At 41.3% G+C, this 21,510-nt stretch overlaps 1 protein-coding gene across 17 annotated transcripts in view; it reads left to right on the top strand.

Moving 5' to 3' along the window:
* Positions 1-21,510, top strand: part of ANKS1B (ankyrin repeat and sterile alpha motif domain containing 1B) — a 995,298-nt gene that overhangs the window by 694,469 nt on the left and 279,319 nt on the right. For all 17 annotated transcript variants that reach the window (XM_073213673.1, XM_073213674.1, XM_073213669.1 and 14 more), the window contains one exon: positions 15,684-15,836. In XM_073213673.1, coding sequence (XP_073069774.1) covers positions 15,684-15,836 — 153 coding nt within the window. The remainder of the gene's footprint in view (positions 1-15,683; positions 15,837-21,510) is intronic.

Here is a 21,510-nt window from a genome sequence, read left to right as displayed (position 1 = left end):
CTAAATTAACAAAACTCAATGAATTTTTTGCTGTTGATTTGCCTGGAGCCAAAATGTAATGAAAAGGAACTCAGTTCCAGACATACGCCTGTAACAAAAAATGCCCTTGGCTGTATTGCACAGTAAACTTTCTGTTCTTACTAGTGGATTTCTCACAGGCACATTATCCATTTTCTAGATAAGAAAAGTGCAAAACTTTCTAATTTGCCTCTAAGTTAATTATTTTAATAGATTTAGGATTGTTGCTTAACCCATAAGGAGCTAGAAAAGAAGGTGTTTAAAGTCATAACTAGGGCCTTCCTATCTAAGAGATTAATAGAATAAACATAATACTGAGAGGGCTTTCTTACTGCAGTTTTTAGAGGTAATATAATCATTGACCAACACTAATTGGAAAGTGTTGGGAGAGGAGTGGAAATGAAGAGTACTTTGAACAAGGGCTCGATAAATACATGTGATGTAAAATGGAAGTGAACTGAGAAGCTGTGTGGTGAGGCCTTGACAGCGCAGTTCCATTAAATTCCTAAAGGCATTGGGATTTCACAGAAAAGCAGAACTATGTGAATTTACGCAAGAGCTCTAGAAAAACATACTCCCCATTTTGAACAAGCCACTTCCTCCCCACCACCCATGTTTACTGTATAGTTGAATGAAGTGCTAATTTAACAATTGAATCTAACTTGGCTACATTTCTTATTTTTGATCAGTAGCTCTCAAGTAAGAAGTCTCTGTTCACTTTATGCCTGTAAATGTATTGAGCATCTGCTTATGGCTTCATGCAAGGAGGAAAAAGATGACATTACACAGTATCTGCCTTCAAGGAGATTACTATCTAACAAAGGATTCAGGCCAATAGCTAAGTGATTTTAATACAAAGCAAAGCATAAACAAGCTCTATTAGAAGGATTCCTGGAGGAGGAGGTGATGAATCAAAAAATCCCCATTCATCTTAAACACTTCCTTGTTGCAGGGAGTTTTGAGATAGCTTATGACACTCCAAGCAAAACATGACCCAAAGCATCTGCTTCGCTTGTATAGGCAGATAGATATTCTATTTTTTTCTCATTTGTAATAACCATCCTCTGAAATACAGCCAGTGCCATCAATCAACCTATGAATTTCATCCATCACTTTGCCCTTCAAGCTATGAGTCAAATACTTCAAGCCTGAGCAGATACCTACAGTCAACTTGAATGGAACAGGCTAAGCCAGTGACAGTCAAGTCTCCCACCCCTAAACTAAGCACTTTTCAATTACATCATATTTCACTGTGGTTACTTTCTTTGTTAATGATCGATAGGATTTTAGATTTCCATCTTTTGACTCTGAATTCTAATCTCCTGGCTGATCTTCTGTGGACCCACAGTGAGCATTCCTTATAAGAATCCGTATGCCTCAAGGTGCACCTGAGCAGACCCTGAGAGACTGCAGGCAAACACCTATGTGAATAACCATTTAAGCAGAAACTTCCCATATGCCAGGTACTGTCTAAGTACTGTTGGATTCATTCTAAATTAACTTGTTTAAATCTTCAAATTAATTTTCCATTTTACAGATAAACTAAGGCACAGAAAAGTTAAGCCCCTTGCCTAAGGTCATTCACTTAGTAAGTGGCAGAGTCAGTACTCAAACCAGGCCTCCTGACCCCAGAGCCTAAGCTCCTAAATGCTTTCTCTGCTGCCTCTGTCACCAGTATCATGTCTCTGTGCTTTTCAAATAAGCCATCAGTGCTGTCCACTTTGGGAAAATGACTGGACATTTCATTTCATTATCTCCCACAGATCTAGCATCTTCTATTTTCTATTTTAATAAATAGAAGCTCAGCTTTTTTTTCTTTTTTTAGCTAACATAACTACTGCTCTTATCAGAGCAATGAGTACTGGAAACTGCCAGATCCCTTTTTTCATGTCTTCAAGAGAAAACACACTTTCACTTACTTATTCTATGAATTCATGGTGGCATAAGTGACAAGTAGAAGCACTTTAAATGATTTTTAAGGTTATAATATATGGATCACAGAGTCCCAACAGTTAAAAGCCTTTTCTTCAATGGCTCGTCAGTTTTAACTCTCAACTCCTTCTCTGCCAAAAGGCCGTGGTGTAGTGGGAAGGGACTGTGTTTTCAATTTTTAAATACTAAGGAAATGTATTATAGAAATTTTTTATGTGAAATTTTCTCCACAAATGTACAAGAGATTATTGCGATAAGTGTAGAGAAGATTGATTTCCCTGCCTTTCACCTCCGGGATGCAATTACACCATCATCTATCAACATTTCCGGTGTCTTGAAAAAACGCTTTTCTAAGTGCTACTGATGTAGACACAAAGCAACAATTGGCCTTACATTCCAAAAACCTTACCATCCCCGATGGGATTGCAGTCAGATGAAAGAGATCTAAGACAACGCCATATGCCCCTAAGTTCATCAGTGAATCTCTGATTCATCCATTGTTCAGTCAGACAGTCAGTTTATTTGGGTTCTGTGGTAGGTCCAGATACAGCGATGCAAAAATGGATATAAGACTTGGTCCCTGCCTCAAGGATTTCTACCTGTATTTTAGACAGAGACAGATATGTCAAAAACTAAACTACTATGTAAAAAAAAATGCTACAAGTGGAGAGAATGCTATGTGGGGGTCAGGGGAGATTTTCTGGGTAGGTAGATGGTGCTTAGCTGAATATCAAAGAATTAATTAGTATTCTTGGCTAAACAGGGCACTGAGGGGGTCACTCCAGAGGATGCTGCCTGTGTTGCTGCTAGGTCTAGAGCAAATAAGGAGAAATGGATGTTCTTTGTCTTTGTCTCTCTCTTGTGCATACACACTCATTTTCACACATGTGTGCATACACACACACACACACACACACACAGGCATTCACTTACTTCCCTATACATTAGCTCCAAGAGAAACTATAGAAGAAACTTCACAAATTTCTCCAACCCACTCAAGTTTCCTTTCCTTTCTGGAACTTATAAAAATTTTGACATAGTGTAAGTTGGTCATGGGGATGGTAGTACAGCATGGAAAATATAGCCGATGATTCTGGAACCTCTTCCTATGTGGACAAATAGTAACTGCACCAGTGGGGGTGAGGATTTAATAACATGGGTAACTGGTGAACCACTGTGATATAAACTTGAAACTAATATTAGATTGTATATCAAGAAATGTTGGCACTTCGTTATTTTCTTATGTTTGTATATATTTCAAATGGATATTCAAGGAAACTACACATTCCTGGACCTGAGACCCTTTTACAGTTTTATAATACTTAGGATGATGTTACATATATAAAATACATATTCCTTAAACACACACCAGGCTCATTTCTTCCTAAGGGTCTTTGCTCTACCTGTTTCCTTAAAAATTTTTGTTGAAGTAAGTAAATAATAGCTGCTAAAACCATTGTTAAGAGCTGACACTCTCCCAGGGAGTCACGTAAGCAGGACTAAAAACTGTTAGTCACTCCAAGGTCTGAGGTGATTGAAAATTACCAACTCACCAAAAATAAAATAAAATAAAATAAAACCCGATTATAAGGCCAGAAACATTTTCCTAAGGGCCAATTCATTGGCTGTCATGACTGCTCTTGTCACCCCAGTGGTAGTGAAATAGTTCTTAGATTATCCCCTCACTATAGAAATAAAAGGGGCTCTCAGTAACTCCAGCTGGGGCTTCAGATTGGGGTTACCTTTCTCTGTGTATTCTAGACCTTATTGCAGTTCCTCCTAATGTTTTCATCTGAGTGTCTCCCATCACGTGTGTGCTCACCGACCGTGTGACATCTGCTTTTCTCTGCCTCTCTTGCTCTAGCTTCTTGTGATTGACTGCTCTTGTCACCAAAGCTGGAAACAGTGCTACCAGGACCCGCCAAACGTGCTCTCAGTGCTGTTACTACCCACTGAGGGTGCCAAAGCTACTCCTACCAGCCGCCCAAGGCTGCTCCATAGCTGTAGGTGCCCAGTGTAACAAAGGTACTTATGTCTGTGCTTCTGGCATGTGTGCCCAGTATCTTCCCATCACGGGCACCTTAGCCAAAGCCAACTAAATGTCCTGCCAGTGACCCTGAAGTCTGCTGATGTGGGCACTGTCACCCACTGCCAGTGCCCAGTGTTGAGGACACTGATGTCTGCAATATGGCACCATCTCTGCTTGCTGGTAAAGTTGCTAGTACCAATTCCACCAACTCCTTTTGTTCCCAACGTCCCTAAAATTCATGATCTGTTTTTTTATGAAGCTTCTTCCTCTTAAGGGTCCATCTGTGGGAGCTGGGCCAGGGCCCAGTCAGAGCACCAGATCCTGAAATCCATTCAGAATCACCCATCCCCTCTGACCCTCGTCTGTTGTCCTTGAATCAAACACCTCTTTGGCCCCCTTCTTTGAGCAGAATTGTCTTTTGATGATCCTGGATTTCTCATTGAAAACAAGCTCATGCAAGACCATCCAGCCAGTCATGCACACATCCCCACACGTTAGATGAGCAGGGCTCTATTCAAGCTACGTTCCATGTCATGCAGCTGCAGCCATCAAGCTGACAGATTCCCAGTCCATTTAGAGAACAAGACGCATTTTATTTTGTTTTTCAGGGAATCACCAGAATTGACCATTTCTTACCCCCTCTACTCAATCACCCTGTCCAAGCCACAGCCTCTTTCTTCTGGATTACTTCCTCAGCCTCTGAACAGGCCTCCCGTCCTCTACCCTTGCGTCTCTATGAGCTGTTCTCAACAAAGCAGCCGGAGGGATTGCGCTGAAACCTAAGCCAGATCATTTCACGCTTCTGCTCCCGTTCTTGCACCGGCTCCCCATTTCTATCAGAGTGAAAGCCAAGGTCCGTACACAGCTTTCGAAGCTCCACTTTATCTGGCCCCCGATTACCTCTCTGACCTGCTCCTCACTCCTCGCTTCCTGCGCACACTGCTCCAACCCCATTGGTCTCCCTGCTATTCCTTGAACACACACCAGCACACCAGGCTCATTCCTACCTAAGGGCCTTCACTCTACCTGTTCCTTCTCCTTGGCCTGCTCTCCCGCTAGTTGGCAACACAGCCAATTCATCGCCTTACGTCTGTTCAAATCTTGCTTCTGAGTGAAGCGTCCCCCAACTACCCCATTTACTACCACACCTCCCCACTCCACACTCACCCTCTACCACTCCCAATCCTCCTGCTGTATTCTCTCTTTTTTTCACAGTACTTATTGCCTTCTGATATAACTTTCTTCCTTATTATGCTTATCAATTATTATCTGTCTCCCCCACTAAAGTGTAAGGACTGGCACTTCTACATGTTTTGTTCACTGGTACACCCAGAATAGAGCCTGGCATATAGTAGGCATACTGTAAGTATTTGTTGAGTGAATGAATGAAGGAGTAGGTAAGTGCATGCATGGATGATGCACAGGTAGGTGAGTGATGGGTCCTCAACTTTGTGACCCATACTAATTTTTGGCCACCACATAAATGATATCCTTTGTACTTCCCTGCCCAGGCAGAATGTAAATCACTCATGTGTACACTGCTAACTTTGGTTTTATGATGCATCTATCTGTCTGAGATATTTCAGTGGGTGATGGTATTATGTACATGCCTGGAGGCTCTGAGAAAGGACATGGTTTTAAAATATCAAATAAACAGAATTGACATTAAGAGCATTCATTATCTTCTGAAGACTCAAGTTTGGGGAGAATTTTTTTAGTTTAGACTAATAATGGGCAAAAAAAAATGTGCTGATTGTTAGTAATATCTAAAGTTTCTGTTTTGAGAACAAAGTAGTGTGCTGCATAACCATCAAATAGCTACATGAATGTCAGAGAACATGTACTGTCAGAGGGGAAAAAAGTGATCCTGTGTCTTTTTCTAAGTATCATTCGTATCACTGGGAGAGCTAGAAAATGTACATGATTGTAAGCGTTGTTCAGCACCTTATTCTAGTTGCAGTAAATCCTCTTCATCTTTAATCTGAGCCCTTGTTCCATAAGAGAGCTTCACAACAAGGAAATAAAGCAAAACAAATAATGATGTTTAACAAAGGGCCCTAGCGTCATCATTATCTCAACAAGGATCTTAGAAATGAAAAGATGCTAAACACATGTCCTTTTGTTGAATTTTTTAAAACACCCCTTTTACCAAAATCTTCAGGGAGAAGTACAATAAAATCACTTGGCCCCAGCGACCATGTGTATGTATGTATCGTGGCTCTATTGGTCTTTCCATCCAAATCCCCACTAGCCTCATCTGGCAGGTAACTGTTGACAGTAGTGACTACACATGTGCATAGATGAAGCTAAAAAGACCTGTTCCTCACATAATGTAGGGGGGCACGAGAGAAGACAAATAATGACTCTATAGCATCTTACTACACTTGATGGACAGTGACTGCAGTGGGGGCTTGATAATATGGGCGAATATAGTAAACACAATGTTGCTCATGTGAAACCTTCATAAGATTGTATATCAATGATACCTTAATAAAATAATTTTTAAAAGACCTGTGCCTTACTGGCAATCTCCTTGCATGGCTTGTAAAGTGATAAAGAGATTGTTTTGTAGTTGTTGCTATCGTGGTTGTCATTTTTTCTATCGTGATTTATAGAACTCATCTGTTTCAGCAACTTCACTCCTTTAAGTTTCAGCGAGCCCAGCTCTGTTGATCGGAGGGCGTGACCCCCAACCCTGATCACTGGAGGCTGGCTAACCTGACTAGTCCTTCTGTTTTGTTCACCAGCTGGCTGTTCTTGGGCTCTCAGGAAACTGACTGCCCAAGTGTGTTGCAAACATTTCCTCTGTGCACTCTGTTGTCTGTTTCTTTACTTCCAGTTTACTCCTTGGTCCAAGACTTATCAAAATAAGGGATACCTCAGGCCCTCTCTAGGCTACATGTACTTTGTTTCTTTTATTCATGAAACAGAAATCACAGGGCATTAAGAGACCATGCCCAGTCTGAAGCGCTTTACTTTCCCTTTAATCCTCAAAAACCAAGTAATATCCAGATATCACCTCCACACTGCTGCTGCCCTATTCCTAAAGCTACCAACCTCCAATTGTCTGAACACTCAAGGGACCTCAAGTTGGCAAGGCTCAGCTGGTGGCAGGAAACAAATAGAAAAGTTACCATTATCTGCTATTTTAAGTCCCTGGCGACATCCAAATACAATTCACTTACTGCTGAGAGTTTAAGTTACTCCCTTTTCTTTTATAGAAATTGTATCCATAACAGAGTCTGACTCTAAACAAAGGGGACTTCAAGCAACAGATTCTTACATGTTCCATATCTCCCTCCCTTGCTGCATCTGTACAGCACAGAGACCTCATCACCCCTTGCTTCCTAGCAATGGGCACGGTGTGTTAATCCTTTCAATCCCCACAAAAGGAATGGCATTGCATGGAGTTCCCATAGTCTCAGACTCCGTAAGAGGCATTTTCCCAGAGATCACTTAAAACCCTTCACCAAATGAGATAATGTGTGTGAAACTGCTTTGGGATCTTTAAAGCCTGATATGATTGTTCAGTGATGTTCTCATCATTAACAGTCCTATCCACTTTGTGGACGTGTTTCTCCCAGCAAAGCTGCACTGTGATAGCACTTAGGTGGTGATGGATAGACTTTCTTCTGGGGCCCTGGGGCCAGTGGATCTGCCTTTCTCTTTCATGTTCAATCAGCCTTTTAAGAGCCACTGATGAAACAGCCCAGCGACATCTAAGCCCAGGTCTCTGAGGCTGTAGAGCTGATCCTCGCACCACGTGACAGACCTGCTCTTGGCGGGGGCTGCCCTGCACACTCCCTGTCCTCAGGGCTGCTGTTAGTCCAAGTCTCAGGGAACAGCAGGACAAAGCAGAAGGAGCTAGAGCAAGGAGCGGGAATAGCAGAGGTTCCCGATGATATCAGCTGTGACACTGCAGAAATCCTATCAGGGAGTCTACTAGTATGAGGACGCCCAGGTGAGAAGAGAGAAGGCACGGTCAGTGGCAGCTTCACAGGCAGGTTTAAGCGGCTGAGCCTGGCACGTCAGGGCCGCTGCAGCAGTAGGTTTACATAAATGATACTCCAGTTTGTGTGTTTGTATCCAGGGAGTGGCATGGCTGCCCTTGGCTGCATGAGGACTTTGACCTGCTCTCACCAAGTTCAAGCCAGATAGCTTCTGCACCCTTACCAACTGTTTTAACACAAAGATTATTAACCCCAAAGCTAGTTCCAACTGAGCCTCTTGTGCTATAATTTCCAAGACAGGCAAGCAAAATCCCCAAAGCAAAAGGCAGGCCCTCTACACCACCTCGATCCCCATCACACTCTTGGACTCTTATTCCTTTATATTTCAGACCTTACTCAGCCCCCAAGTCCTCATTTCTCTCTCCTTTCTGTGCCTTTTCCCTGTACTTGCTAGAACCTTCATCTCCCTCCTTTGCTTTCCATACACACTTCTCAGAGGAATAGCTTTGATTGCACTTTCTACTCCCACGTCTCTAACTCCCACCCCGACCCAGCACAGTCTAGCTTTGGGGCTCTTCTCAGGAAGGTCCTGGGGGCCTGTTTGCCAAATTCTCTGGGCCTTTCTGCTTCTCCGTCTTAGCAGACTTCTCTGCAGCTTCCGTCAGCACTGGCCACGCCCCCCTGGAACTCTGTTTCTCCCACTTCTCTTCATGTCTTGACCATTTCTTTTTTGGTCTCCTGCGTATAACTCTCATCTTTCACTTTAAAAGTGTCAGTTCCTCCTCAGACCACTTCTCTCCTCACTCTACAAACCGTCTGCAGTCCCATCCATACATGATTTCAGTTCCACTTATGATAAAAATAAGACTTACTGAGGGCTTCTGCGTGCTGAGGACTGTGCTAAGCTCTACTTGCATTATTTTGTTGAATACCTATGACAACCCTCAGACATAGATATTCTTTTTCTTTCTCGTATTACTAATAGGAAAATGGATGCTTAGGAAGGTGGAGGAGTTTTCTCAAGGCCATTGGCTAATATGTGGAGGAGCCAAGACTTCCTCCTCCACTGCTGATGATGCCCAAGTTATATGTGTCCTCAGACTTTTCCCCAAAATTTAAAGCATTATTCCACAATGTCTTTAATTTCTCAGGTCTCAAAAACCTATTCATGGCATCTCAGTCTATTTTCTTTTCTTTCTTAACTGGTAATATCCCCATGTACCCAGATATCAAACCTAGAAAGTTGGGGTTTTCCTACATTTCCCCCTCTTATTCCTTGTATAGTTGTCACAAAGGGATAGTGGTATGATTGACAGAAGGATGCCAACACATGCCATTAAAGGAAATGAAATTTATTTTAATGGCAAAGAATGTGAAAATTTATGGCTTCACAAAATAAGAGACAATGCCATATACTGTTAAATGGAAGTAAGCCTTCCTTTAAATGTTCCGTGTGAAATTACCTTCTTTTCAATTCTGTTTGTGTTAGAGGAAAGGCTAAGCTGCTGAAACAGAACCTCCTTAATATAATGGCTTCAAGAAGAGAACATTTCTCTCTCTGACATCACAGTCTTGAAGTGTGCAGTCTAGGCTGACCAGTTGGCTCTGTTCTATGCCATTCCAGAAGGACCTAGACTTTCCACCAGTGATGCCATCATCCTCTAAAGCGCCACTACTCCAAGTACGGTCCACTGACCCACAACGTGAGCATCACTGAGAAGCTGGTTACAAGTGCAGAACCTCAGATTCTCCCTCCAACGTACTGAATTAGAACCTTCATGTTAACAAGATTTCTCACATGATTCTTATGTACCTTAAGGCTGGAGACACTCTAGCATATTGTTTTGCCTGTGTCGTCCAAGCTGGGCCTCAGAGACTGATGTTCCAGCTAATGAGAAGACAAAAATAAGCAACCCTAGAGCAAGGAACCTATCTTTTAGGTTGAAGGTGACCTGGAAGTTACATGCAGCACTTTGAGCAGCATCCCATAGGCTCAAATGTGTTATCATGGAAGCAACCAGAAGAGAAGCTGGTGCATCTTGTCTCTAGTTGGGCAGACATGAGCTCAATATAAGCCCCATTACTGCAGAAGAGAGCATAGTTTTTGGTGGAGACAAGGGCTCTCTGTTTCAATTTGGTAACAGTTTTCAGATATAAAAATATCTGTCTAATGTGTTACTGACTTTTTGGAGTTCCTTATTCTCATGATCTAATTACCATGCCAGTATCATAATGCTGGCTTAATAACTTGTTGCACTGAGAACTATTTTTTTAATCCTAAATCTATCATAATATAATATCATCTCCCCTCTTATTATTTCCTTTTCCTATTTTTATTGTTCTCCTCTTGCCTTCCGTCTGCAGCTCCATCACTTTATAAGGTATTACCCTTGTCTGAACAGACAAAGCTCGTTCTGGGCAGAAAGACTGGCAGGTAATACATGTATGTCTGCACATATATGACAGACCCAGACTATTTTAAATAAACCTGAGAAATTAAGAGAAAATAAAACTGTAGTGTTCCTGTAATCCTACCCAAGGCTTCTAGATCAGTGGTTTTCAAACATTTCTTTTTAAAGCAGAGAAAGCTTTCCTTCCTCTTCTTACCTGTGTAAAACACTGAAAATATGGGTTATTCTGGTTGAAGTAGACTAGGCCATCTGAGCACCTGAGCTGGTCAGCTGCCCCAAAGTGGCCCCCCTTGGAGCCCCAGGACTCCACAGATCTCTGTCCGGGGGCCAGTGATCTCTGACTACTAAGTTACCCATGTTAACAGTCTGCCCTCTGAAGCCAGATTTGCTTTAAGAGGCTTCTGGAGAAAAGTCAATGCACATTTGGGCAGAAAAATAAAACATCAAGAACAACAAGGAAGGTGCTAGTAAAATGTATCACTATATCTAATTTTTCCCGGGACTGCTTCTCTCCTATTTCTGTCCCAGCATAGATTTTCCCAACTTTGGGACTCAACTAGTTGATTCAGATTGCCTTGTTGTGAACCTCTGCTGTGAATGCCTGCTGTCTGCCCACTACCCTGCCTCTCAGATTATAGAATGTTCCTGACGCCCATTCATGCTTAGCAGAACTGCAGGCCTGGCAGCACCTGGCGTGCCTCTCTCTAGCCTGTCCTGCTGGAGAACGAGTCTCATCATCGCTGATTTGAGAACCCAGTCACGGTGCTCCTTGTGGGTGCTTCTGACAGCTCATGGAAGATATGTGGGTGCTGTCTGACCTCTAACTACAATAGAAAGTAGACTTTAATAGAGCCATAATAGAATTGTATGTAAATTAATACAGAAACTAGCAGAAGATATAATTCATGTTGACTTGGAAGTAAGGGTATCATTGGAGAAGTCTCACAGAAGAAGTATCTAAACAGGACCTTTTAAGCTATTGCCTGTTGATAGATTTCAACAGAAGAACAGGAAAATCAGCCTTCCCTGCAGAGGGAATGGCATAGCAAAGCTATGGAGGTATACTAATTATACAATGGATTATGCCCCCACAATCACAAAATTAAAAATTACTTAGTTTAGGATTAGTAAGCATGCAGTACATAGATGTTTACTAGATGACAATCAGATAACTTGAGAAGGATGTTGATGTTAGCTTAGCAACCCTAGATTTCTCAGTCTCAGGGAGATAAATTTGCCAATGGATTCATAAACTAAAGAGTTTGGATTATTTTATGTGTTAACTTTGCTAGATCATGGTACCCAGACATTTGGTCAAACACCAGCCTAGATGTCACCGTGGAGGTATTTTTTAGATGAAAATAAATCTGTAAACTTTGGGTAAAGCAGATTACCTTCCATGATGTGGATGAACCTCATCCAATCAGTTGAAGGACTAAAGAGAAAAAGCTGAGGTCTTCCAAAGAAACAGAGAATTCTGCTTCCAGACTGCTTTCCAGCTTGAGCTGCATCCTTCTTCCCTGGGCTCCAGCCTGCCAGCCTGCCCTGCAGATTTCAGACTTGCCAGATTTGGGACTTGTGCATGTGTGTTTACCCATCTTATTGGTTCTTTTTCTCTGGAAAACCCTAACTAATACAAATACCAAGAGTTTTGACTTAAGAGCTTGGCTTTTTGGAAGACTGATGTTAGCAACGTGAGATAAGCTGGACTGAAGGTGGGAAGCCAAGTGGAAGCCTGTTACATTCATTTTTGTAAGCTCCAGCAGGAACCTTAAGAACCCAAGCAAGGTGGTGGCAGCAGGTACAGAGAAGAAGTAACAGATGGAAGAATTGCTAAGGAAGAAATTACTTTGCAGCACAGTAACCATTCTGCATATCATTAAATATGTGTCAGGTTAATTTTGTAACTTCATTTGGTTTTAATGCTTTCTTCTCTGCAGGTATGCGAAGCCTTCATAATTTATTGGTCATCTGTTCACATATGTTTTAATTAAGAGTTATCATTGCCATGAGAGAGAGACTATGTTCTGTTCTCTACGATTCCACAGCATTCATCAGAATAGGCACTCAGTATTTACAGAGTGGGCCAGGTTCTCTTCACTCTTTGCTCTGTACTCTGCCATCATCTCCGCTTCCCACTGAAAATCTCCCTCTATCTCACCTCCTTAAGGTGGGTCTGGGAGAACATGCCTCACAGGAGGAGCAGGATGGCTGAGCAATCTGTGCTCAGTGAGATGCTGATGTGATTTTTTTTCTAACCCTGCCTCCAACCAAGCTCAAATGAGTCTCTCCTTACGATGTTTCAGTGTTATCTAAGACACATCCAGTAACTTCCCAGTCATGTAAAAGATTGAAAACTGTTCCAGTCCATTTAAGCCTCCAGCTTTATTGCTTTTGCCTTCCACCACCCACCCTCCCCAATCGAGTTTAGGCTTCCCCCACACGACTGGTACCTCTCTCTTTGCTGATTCCAAATTCCTTGGTGCAGTAGCAAGAAGGAGGGATTGGAGAGAAATGGAAACTTGTTTATATTTAGCTGGGTTCGCTTTGCAGAGCTCTAGGGATTATTCCCACTACCTCCCTCCAGCTAGCAGTGACCACCGGCGGCCTCTGTGTGGCAACCGGCTGCTCTCTCAAGAGTGATGTGTGAGTGCTTGGGGTGCCCTGTGGGGACCCACGATACAGTCTCTGGTATTGGACCTCAGACTCTGCCCCAACTTGATTCATCAAGACTCCCTAAGCTTGCCCCCAGTACCCACTGCTGGGGGGCTGAGCTTTTTGAGTGGCTAACAGCAAGACCTCCCTGCCAGGCTGTTTCAATTCCACTGAGTCTCTCCTCCTTCCTTCTTTCCTTTTCTCCAGCTGTTTCCTTATGTCAACTGGGACAACTGAGGCTGGGGTGTGAGTTTTCTGAAGCTGGGGAGATTGTTCAGGATAGTAATGCGTGCTCAATTACTTAGTAAATCCCGGAGAATGGCCCTAGCCCCAGTATATTTGTAGCTCTCCATAGAATATGAAGGTACTTAATACCTTTGAGCTTGTGCTTCAGGTCCCTAGTCTCTGATTTAACGCAAATGTAGCATCCAGTTATTTGCAACTGCCACTAAACCTCATTTTTCAAACCCTGACTTGTCATCTGCATTTGTAGCTCCTGTGTAATAAACATTGTGAACAAACATTTAGTGAGTAGCTAAAATGTGTCAGTCAATGTGTAAGTGAAATACACAAGTCTGAGGCAGTTCAGACTCTAATGCAAATAATAAATGTAATTGTAACTTCTAAATAGGGGACAATCAAACCTTAAAATGGAAAATAGATTGAGGAGTGGAGCAGTAAGAAGGAGGAAAGGAGAAAAAGTAACTTAAAAGTGAGAAAGAGTAAATAAAATCCCAGAAGAAGAAAAGAGAAAGAAAGGCAATAGAAATGTTTGAAAATGTAATTGCCTTGACTTTTGATTGATCCTGGCTAGAAGAAAAAAAGAAGCTACAAATGTTTGGGGACACTTGGGGAATTTTAATATGGACTGTAAATTAGTTATAATTTCATCAACATTGGATTTCCTGAGTGTGATGATACTGTGGCTATCAAGGAAAATGTCCTTGTTCTTGGGAGATGCAGGCTGAAGCATCAAGAGGTGAAGTTTATGATGTCTGCAAATGGTTCAGGGGGAAGAAAGTGTCTTTCCAGTGGTTTACCTAAAATAAAAAATGTACGTGTTGTGTGTGTGTGAAGGAGAGGATGGAGAGAGAATGGTAGAAACCAAATGTGGCAACCCGTCAACCTTTGGTGAGTCTAGTGCCGGGGTATTCTGGGAGACGTGGACATATCCCACTGACATCTCCCTTCAAGGAAGGACCCGCCCAGCAGCAGGGGGAGAGGTCAGCAGAGCTTCCAGCTGTCAAACTCTCCAGAGGCTCCCTCTGCTGCAGGAAGCAACCTCAATACAGTCATGCTCTTCCCAGGGCAGCTGCCTCCAGTGACTGGGAGGGGAGCACAGAGGCCCCAACATTTCTGCCCAGCACAGGCCACTAATACCGTAACCTGCTCAAGAGCTCCCCACGGGGTTCCCAGAGGCCTGGTCAGGGCCCATCACAGCTCAGCTTCTCTTCTGTCCAGCTCTGCTTCCTCAGCCCTCCTTGCACGGGTGTTGATCACTAATAAACACCTTGCATTAAAAAAAAAAAATGATGGAGTAAGGAGAATCTCAAAAACAAGAATACTGCCTGTGACAGAAAGCCTAACATATTTAAGATTAAAATCTAATTCCCTGATGCCCAAACTAATCTTTGCTATGCTCACAAATCAGACTCCTATAGATTTCCATGAATATTTATCTCCTTGAATCTCAAGGAGGAGGAAAATCTATGTTGTATTTTGCCCAGTCTTGCTGCTCCCATCATGAATTGCACTGAAGGATCCCATCAGGTTGATGAGGAGCCAGCTGTCCTTAACAACTGTAGTGTGAGATACATGGAATGGCATATGCAAAGCAGCACAAGGCTTAGAAGGGAGGTACTTCAAAAACCAAGAACTGCAAATTCAACTGAAATTTCAAATAAAAGCTAAAGAACTAGAATAACCCACATGAAATTTTAAACCCAGAAGTTTCTCTTGATTAAATTACTCTCCTGCTTCAATTTAAACTCAGAAACATGTTGCTCTCACACTTCTTTGTTCTCCTAAAGTAAAAAAAAAAATCTGTATATAGCTGACAAAAAATAGGAGCCTGTCTGCCAGCGAGTTCTCTATTCATGTCTAATAACATACTGTAGAGTCTACGCAGAACACATGGTCTTTAAACACTCAAAAGCCCCTTCTTTACTGGCTGAACATGGCAGTATGTTTTCTCCAGTATGTTTGCACTACCTACAGTACATGGGTTGCGTAAGCATCAATTCCTTTGGATGCGTAAGTCATGCAGTATTTTCACATGCTTTGATGTTGTGCATATGAGAATTACCATTTATATTTTGGGAATGCGGTTCCTTGTGCCTTCAGCATTGAATTAATATTGCTCAACGAACATCATTTTAAATTCTATCCAAGATAATGCCAATAATGTCTATAACAGAAGTTTGACATAATTAGTTCTCTCAAATATGGAGTTGATTTAGCACCTCAATTGGAATATTCTGGGTGCATTTGTGAAAACTAATTCAGCGTGAAAATTATTCATTAATAAGTTAGATTTGGGCATAAAGTATTTGGGTTTTTCTTATATTCTCAGTGAGAAACATCTGTTGCTTCCTATCAGGTAAATTTCCAAGTGGCAAAATGCATCCTGTTTAGGGGACATAAAGTAAACAATTTAAGTTAATCCTAATGTGATTTTATTAATTACAGATGAGACCCATTGGCCACGATGGCTACCATCCCACCTCTGTTGCTGAGTGGCTGGATTCCATTGAACTCGGTGATTACACCAAGGCCTTTCTAATTAATGGCTACACATCGATGGATCTGTTGAAAAAAATCTGGGAGGTTGAACTTATAAATGTAAGTTGGTCTCTTAAAGACACCTTAGCCATTCAACCCTTGATGAATGAAATTCCTATTATATATTGGTAACTTTTGCTTTCTCCATAACTGGACATCCACAAGAATTTACAGATATGCCTCCTGTTTTAAATATATGGCTCTTAGTTCCATTCAAGCTCCACAATCTTTGTCTTTTGAAGTATTGATGTAGGGAACTAAGAGGATTCTCAGAGTGTTTTGCGTTATCTAAGAAAATCTTCCAGGCATTTTTTGGGCTTTCCATTTTAGGAAATGTTGTTTAGGATATGGATGTGATAACAAGTAGATTCCCATTCTCATCTTTGTTCTTACTCATTGCTAAAGTTTGCAGTTATCATTTTAGTCCTCTGTTTCTGTTTCCTTGTCTCTATTCCTTAACTGCATATATAAACCCCATACTTGAAGAGACTGCTTTTGTTCTTATTAGATAACTGCTGTAATATCATTTTTTTCTTTTCCAGGGCTTATATCTAGTCTTAAGTTGTCTCCGTTTTATTCATAAGCTTGGCATAGATTTTCTATAAAAACTTGTCGACATATGTTGCCATGTATTCAAGCCCAAAGAGATCAACTAAATCTGCATAAATGGTTTTGACATTGATACTTTCCTCATTTCATTTTTAATGCTATTTTATTTCTAATAGCATAAAGGAATGAAAGAGATGAAAAGATAATATACAGTTATCTTGCCTTTATGTTATATTTGGCATCATGAATATCTCTTTCCAAAAGTGAATGAGGAATTATTTAATCTTTTAGAGAATTTCTTAAATTTAAGCTTTATATTCTAATAACTATTTTAAAAGCACTCATAAGCTGAAATATAAAACAAGTAAGTTCTGCTGGTTCAAAAGCACTTTGTTCTACTCTTTATGCCACTTTCTTTCCAAATGGAAGTCTCCACATTTTGCATGTCATTAATTATTTTAAATGATAGTTAGTAGTTGTAACTAATTACTCTTTGCTTTTAAAAATCTGTCTTAAAAATTATATCTTTTCTAGAACATCTTATAAAAACTTTTTAAGCTAAAAATCACTTTAAATGGACAAATTCTTGGCTCCTTCTTCTAATTTGCCATCAACCACTCTTAGATTTCTGTCCTTATCCCCTCACAAAAGCCATCATCATTTCAGAAGAAACTCGCCATCTGGCTACAAGCCTCTGATTAATTTTGTCCTTAGGCTGTGTAGCAATGGAATTAACTGCAACTGTATTGCTTTTCAGTTACATGGAGATTTCAGGTCCTCACTGAGAACTGGATGTCCCGCCCATAGCTGCTCTTAGCCCTTTGTTAGAGAGGGAACTTCCATAGATGAAAAAGCATGCTTGCTGTGAAACCGTATTCTAGTCAATGACACAACTTAATATCTTTATATAACATCTTCTGAATAATATCTCCCTACTGAAGAGAAGGTAACAATAGACAGCAATAGCCCATGAGTCACCCACCGAACTGGCATTAGCAGTAATCCCCCATAGAAAAGAATGGATTCTAATAGAACTCTATTATAAAGTGTTTTCTTTGAAGCAAGACTGTGTGTCTCTCTCCAAACCCAAATATTGGGGCTGGCTTTTAAGGTGTGGACTTGGATCCATGCTTCCCCCAGTGGTGTGGACATCAGCAGCCTGGAGACCCCTGTCCAGTCACCGTGGCCAGGCTTTGTGGACAGCTGCAAGGACTTCGGGACTGGGATGCCAGAAGGCCCCAGGTTTAATGCCAAGGCTCCAAGACTGATCCTCTACCATCTACAGAGCCAACCAGGCTTGAGCTGGGACAGAAGGATAGCCTTTTCCACCTGCTCACTCTTGAAGTGTTTTCCCTTTAACTCCGTTTACTCTAATACAATCTGACTTCAGTCTGAAGAGGGCTGCCTGTCACAAGCATTGTTTCAGAGTTGGAAAATAGAGTCCCTGTGTTTTAGACCTTGAGATCAAATTCCTCCAGCTGGAGTACACTGCCTGCATCTAATACCAGCCAGCATTTTTTCCTTCAAATGAACTGATAGAATTTAAAGTTTGTGACTTTATGGGAAAGTTCACACTCTTGATGAGGAGGGTTTACAAGCCATTTAATTCCTTAAATATACTTATTATAGACAAAAACTGATCTGTACCATTAGGCCTGGAAATCAGAGAACAAAATTCTTATTCCCATTAGGGCTGCTAACAAGAATAGTTCATTTGATGGTTTAGGATTGTTAGGTTTTAAAATGAGAGAAAAGCACAATGTGTGCCTGCTGCCTTACAAAGCTTTCAACTGGTGTCAAACTCAAGACGTGTATTTGTCCCAACCAATAGGGGAAGGTATGCCAATGTAAGGTAAATATGTAATATATAGACCAGTGATTCAATAGTAAGTATCCACAATTTGTTATTCTCTAGCCTAAAGGAAATGCACAGTCACCTTGATTAAAAGCAAAACTTTTTAGGGAAATCACATCCTGTATTGTTTTAAGGAAACTAATTGGCTCCAATAACTGGTGTTTATGTAAAGTAAAAAGAGAAGTCAGGGGTAGGGTGTCTTTGACACAGAGGTCTGCTGCCGGAGGGGAGGAGAACAGAGGGTGAGGCGGCTGACTGCTAATGTGATTACAAAGAACTTCAGCATCATTGAATAGTATTGATTAAGCCTCCAATTTCACAAGATATTTTGCATGATATTAGACAAATAGTGATATGTTCCCAGTGAGCCTACTAAGTTTATGCAGTGTATTTTCAGGAAGAAATGAAAACGATACAAAGTTGTGACTTGGGAAATACAAATACATTCGAAATTATAATCTTTCAAAAAGTCCCTGAAGTTTTTTTTCTTGGTGGAGTACATGATTGCCTTTGAAAAATAAGATCATTTGAGTAAACTATTAAAGGTTTTGGTCACAAAGTTACCCAAAGTATAGGGATTAGGGAGAGTAGTGGAAATCTCGTGTCTTAATATCAGCATCTTCCGCAGTGGAAATCAAGCATAGAGAAACTTTTTTTTTTTTTTTGAGAGGGCATCTCTCATATTTATTGATCAAATGGTTGTTAACAACAATAAAATTCAGTATAGGGGGGTCAACGCTCAATGTACAATCATTAATCCATCTCAAGCCTAATTCTCGTCAGTCTCCAATCTTCTGAAGCATAACGAACAAGTTCTTACATGGTGAACGAATTCTTACATAGTGAATAAATTCTTACATGGTGAACAGTACAAGGGCATTCATCACAGAAACTTTCGGTTTTGATCACGCATTATGACCTATAAACAACCAGGTCAAATATGAATATTCGTTTGATTTTTGTACTTGATTTATATGTTGATCCCACATTTCTCCTATTATTATTATTTTTTTTATTTTTAATAAAATGCTGAAGTGGTAGGTAGATGCAAGATAAAGGTAGAAAACATAGTTTAGTGCTGTAAGAAGGCAAATGTAGATGATCAGATGATCAGGTGTGTGCCTATGGACTAAGTATTAATCCAGGCTAGACAAGGGCAGCAAGACATCCACGGATGCAGAAGATTTCTCTCAAAGCAGGCGGGGTGAGGTTCTGAGCCTCACCTCTGTTGATCCCCAAATTCTCACCTGATGGCCCCCCTGCGACTGTGCCTGTCTTAGGTTGTTCCTCCCTTGAGGAATCTTACCCGTTAGAGAAACTCTTAAGACATAAGGTATTGCCAATTTTACAGGCCCATGTGTGTCCATACTTAGAGAATGAAGTATGTGCCAATAATTGTTCCTTTATTCCCTAACTTGTGCTTCATATTCAGATATTTTTATCAATAGTTCTGTTTTGCCCTTGTGTCTGTCACTATCATTAATAGCATCATTAGTACTACCTTCACTTTTATATTGATGTTTTAGTGTTACACGAATATGTTAGAGAGATTGGCAGGCAAATTGTTCCCTCTGCAGATGCTAGCTGGATGAACCTCTAGCTTGAAATACAGTCTGTTAGGGTCCGGGCTTCCGAGGCCTCTCCAGAGAACAAACTACACAGGCATAGAGATGTAAATTCAAGCAAAGTCTTTATTCAGCCAGCTAGCTGGGGTCCAAGTCAGCCTGACGCAGCGGGTCTCAACAAGGACCCCGAGCACTCAAAGCCAAGGGTTTATATAGCATTTTCAAAACACTTAACTCATAGTAATTTTCCACAGCTGCACATTATTCTTGCAAGACATACATCCTGGGGTTAGGCAGGAGCAAGATAAGACCACTCCTCAATTGTCAGGGAGGTTCTGCACGATAAGCTTGGTATGTAGGATTAGCTGACCAAGGTTAGCTGACTAAAGGCCACAGCTGCCCACCACCCGGTGCTCATGATTAGCTTGTTTTTCAAGGCCTTACCCAGTTCCAGTTTTTCTTTCTAAGTCACATACTCAGAAAATGGCTTCTAGGCCTTTAAGATGGCTATGCTTATGCTAACCTATTTCTATTCTTACATTCCCCTCTTCTTCTTGTATCTATTTCAATCATGAAATTAGGGGTCATCTGTTTGGTTAACACTCTGATAGTTCTGTCTCAACACTATGATTTGCATGGTGCTAATGCGTTCTTTGATAAAGGTAACACACATGGAGTGACTCCGGTTTGGTGGGCCTACTACTTGTTAGAATAAGCTGGGGTGGTGCTGATTACTTCTGTCCTGTTGCAGAGGGAGGTGTAAGTTTTAGGAACTCTCTCAATGCAGGTTCTTTGCCTACTTGCAGAGGATAAAGTGAGTCTCGGTCTTTGTCTCATTCTCTCTTCTACAGATAGGGACTCTAGCTGCTGCTAGGGAAAAGGGGCGATGACCGCTCTGGCTGCTTCGTGCTGAGAAGGGGGCGCAGTAAAGGGTGCAGCTAGGTCTCCATCACTGGTCAGTTGAGAGGGCCTCAGAAGGCTGGCGCTTCTATTCTGGGTTTCATTTCTATTACTATTTGCAGTTTTGTGGCTTCTAGGCAAGATAAAACAAATTGTGTTATTAGGTTATGTAGCAACATCTGGAGTTGGATTTTCTATTCTGGAAGGAAGCTGCCGTTATTGAAACAATACTTTTCTCTAAAATCACTCTCATTTTTATTAGAAGTAACCAGGTTAAGAAAATAATTAACAGCTGGCTTGATCATTTGCACAAGTGCAGCAAGAAGAGCAATTGATTACACAGGCTCTTTTAAATATGCTTTGCTGGAACTTTTTGTAAGGAATTTCAGATTGAACTTTTAAAGGCCTCTTGAGACCAGACAGCCAAGCTAGACTTGCCATCAGGCTTTGCCTGCAGTACCTGTAGATTTGGATGAATTCTTCTCTTCTCGAGGTCTCTGCACCTGCCAGTAAGTGACCTTCTTTACTCACCTGGTAAGGCTGCTGGGAACTCTGTAAGCAAGGTACCAGGCCAGTTCTTCCAAGGGGCTTTGTTGGCTTTATAAAGTCAATCTTAGTTCCTTAAAGTTGTTCACATCTGAGTCCATGCACATGTCTCTCAGGTATGACATTCCAGTCAAAGCCTTGGCAGTATAACCAGTGTTCTTAAGTAGTCTTCTCACAAGGAAAGAAGATTCTTATTGAACTCGTGCAAATAAACATACTGCCATGGAATACAAAAACCGTCACTGAAAGTTTTTAAACTCTGGAGGGATCAGGTAGAGAGAAGGATGTTTCAATTCTGCTCATAAAGATAGTCATTTAC

This window comes from Manis javanica, chromosome 10, assembly GCF_040802235.1.
Source record: "Manis javanica isolate MJ-LG chromosome 10, MJ_LKY, whole genome shotgun sequence".
NCBI classification, from domain to species: Eukaryota; Metazoa; Chordata; class Mammalia; order Pholidota; family Manidae; genus Manis; species Manis javanica.
Note: the sequence above shows the minus strand (reverse complement) of the source record. Positions and strands in the feature narration are given on the sequence as shown.